We start from the raw sequence: 2,134 nt of genomic DNA, 5'->3' as shown, positions 1-2,134 counted from the left end.
CTAGACAGGAGGATGATTAGGGTCCTCAACCAAAGCCTTTAGGTCAAAAGCCTAACCGCAAGGCAGCGGTATTTGGCGGGGAAATGCAGATGCATTACCTTTTCTGCGGAACAAGCCGCCACAGATGTTCCAACCCACAACCTGCAAGGCCAGGAGACTGTATTCGTCAGACCTCTAACCATTGACCAACCTGGTATGAGACTGTGAGTGTCGCGCGGACACCCCCCAGTATAGCTCAATGGATCTCCGAGGTATACAAACCGCCACACCACGGTAAGTTCCAGTCTCTTCGTGACGGACACATTAAAACCAGTTTGACACGTTCGAAAATAACCATCACAATTTAGTAAAATCGTAGTAGTTTTACTCTGAAATTCATCCACACATGTTTCCCATCAGATGTTTTCCAGATCGAGGAAATTTTTCTCGGGCGCTTGAAAGAATCACAATTGAAGTGACGAACAGAATACCTCTTATTATGTGATATTCGAGAAATTTGAGGACCCGGCTCATTGAAGGTAAGCTGTGGTATCTATTCACTATATCCATAAAGGGTCATTTTCTGTTGTGGTCTCCGCTGATCTATCTTTATCTAGTGGAGGAACATTTTCGTTAAAAGCTGCTGTTGTTCGTAAGGAGGATTATACAAGTTTGGACGGCATCATCGATACCATCAATCACCTTGAGGTGCAGACCCATACACGGATCTAGTGGTTCAACTATCATTTGCAACTCCTTCGCTGTCTTTAGTATCGTGACAAATTTCTTCCATATCAGGTTCTGCACCGGCCCCTCTAAATCTGTTAATTCTTCAGCTACTTCGTTGGGAACTTCGTTAACCTCATCCTGCGGTACATCACCAGAAAGCACCTTCACCATTTCTATGTCTACATCCTTGGGATGAATTTTCTCAAATCCGAAGCCGTTGCTATCCCTGTCTTACGTAGGTCACAATATGTTCTGACTTGCCTCTAAGGTCTCTAGCTTGACCTCCTTTGGAGCGGAAGAAGCGGTTTGCTACGCGTGCCGCAGATCGCTATGGTGAGAGTCAGGTTGAGCACCTAAAATATGATCACAATCTACTGAATCTCTGTGCCAGATTACAGTTCTGCATGATCCTATTGAGCCCACACCCGTTTCACAGTTGGTGGCTTCCACGCAATGTGCTGTCTAGTAAGATCCAAGCATGCGCCATCGCAACTGTCTAAAATTGGTCAACGCGACATGAACCTTGAAGACTCGTGCATTGTCTCTTCTGTTCGGCATATATAAACACACGGATATGTAGAACACTTCATCAACCGTTATCAACAGTCACAGAGCACGAGTGCTCTCCAGTTCCAAATAGTCGGACTCACCCTCAAGAAAGTCCGCGAACTGGGGATCACCATGCGTCCCAGAGACTGCGTGTAGTTCTAAGAGGCTTTTGTTTACACTTTTCTCGAGCTCGAGCGCCGCCTCCATAGCTTCCAAGCCGCTGGTCCACGACGTGGTCTCCGGTGGGGCAATATTTTGAAGGACGATGCGTCCACCTCTCATGTTTTGGTATTTCATCAACTAAAACATTGGAAACAGAAGTCACAGGCGCCAACCTTTTGAGCATGTTCTCGCTCTTCGTCAGACTGTTTCATGAAGAATTTGTGAAATCCTGGCAACGCAACATCATCTCTGGAAAAGTGGTGAGCCATCGCCATGTAAACATAGCTAGCATGCAGCTCCATGTTGATCTGTTTATTAATTCCAGCTTCACATTCGACATGGAAAAACTGACGAGCTAACGAGGCGGACATTTCGCTGGAACGACCACGCGCCAAAAATGGGAGACCTTGAAAGCAAAATGAACGCTCAACTGGCAGTGTGTTAAAACAACTAGTAGATCCATTGGCCCAACTGGCCAATTTACGCATCAACGGATTGATGTATCGGATTGACGTTTTGCAAAAGCCCCCGGTTGAGCTCTATTCTTTTTGCTTAACTGGTTCCACCCAGCTGAAAGTGATCTGAACTGGACCATAGATACAGCTTGGTCAACTGACGGAGTAAGGTTAGTCCATGCAAGAGGTATCTGAAGTAAGGAAAATTTCTCTCTAATAAAAACGCGCCCTCTAATATTGAGAATCCTCTTGCGATCCCG

At 45.9% G+C, this 2,134-nt stretch overlaps 1 protein-coding gene across 1 annotated transcript in view; it reads right to left on the bottom strand.

Moving 5' to 3' along the window:
* The window catches only part of T265_10401 (hypothetical protein), a gene marked incomplete at both ends in the record, with an annotated part of 9,891 nt that extends 8,077 nt beyond the window's left edge, over nt 1–1,814 (bottom strand). Inside the window, 2 exons of the mRNA XM_009176767.1 lie at nt 1,315–1,557; nt 1,593–1,814. Coding sequence (XP_009175031.1) covers nt 1,315–1,557; nt 1,593–1,790 — 441 coding nt within the window. The remainder of the gene's footprint in view (nt 1–1,314; nt 1,558–1,592) is intronic.
* Between the last annotated feature and the right edge of the window lie 320 nt (nt 1,815–2,134).

Source organism: Opisthorchis viverrini, assembly GCF_000715545.1.
Source record: "Opisthorchis viverrini unplaced genomic scaffold opera_v5_359, whole genome shotgun sequence".
In the NCBI taxonomy this organism is placed as follows: Eukaryota; Metazoa; Platyhelminthes; class Trematoda; order Opisthorchiida; family Opisthorchiidae; genus Opisthorchis; species Opisthorchis viverrini.
This window is presented reverse-complemented; position numbering and strand designations above follow the sequence as displayed.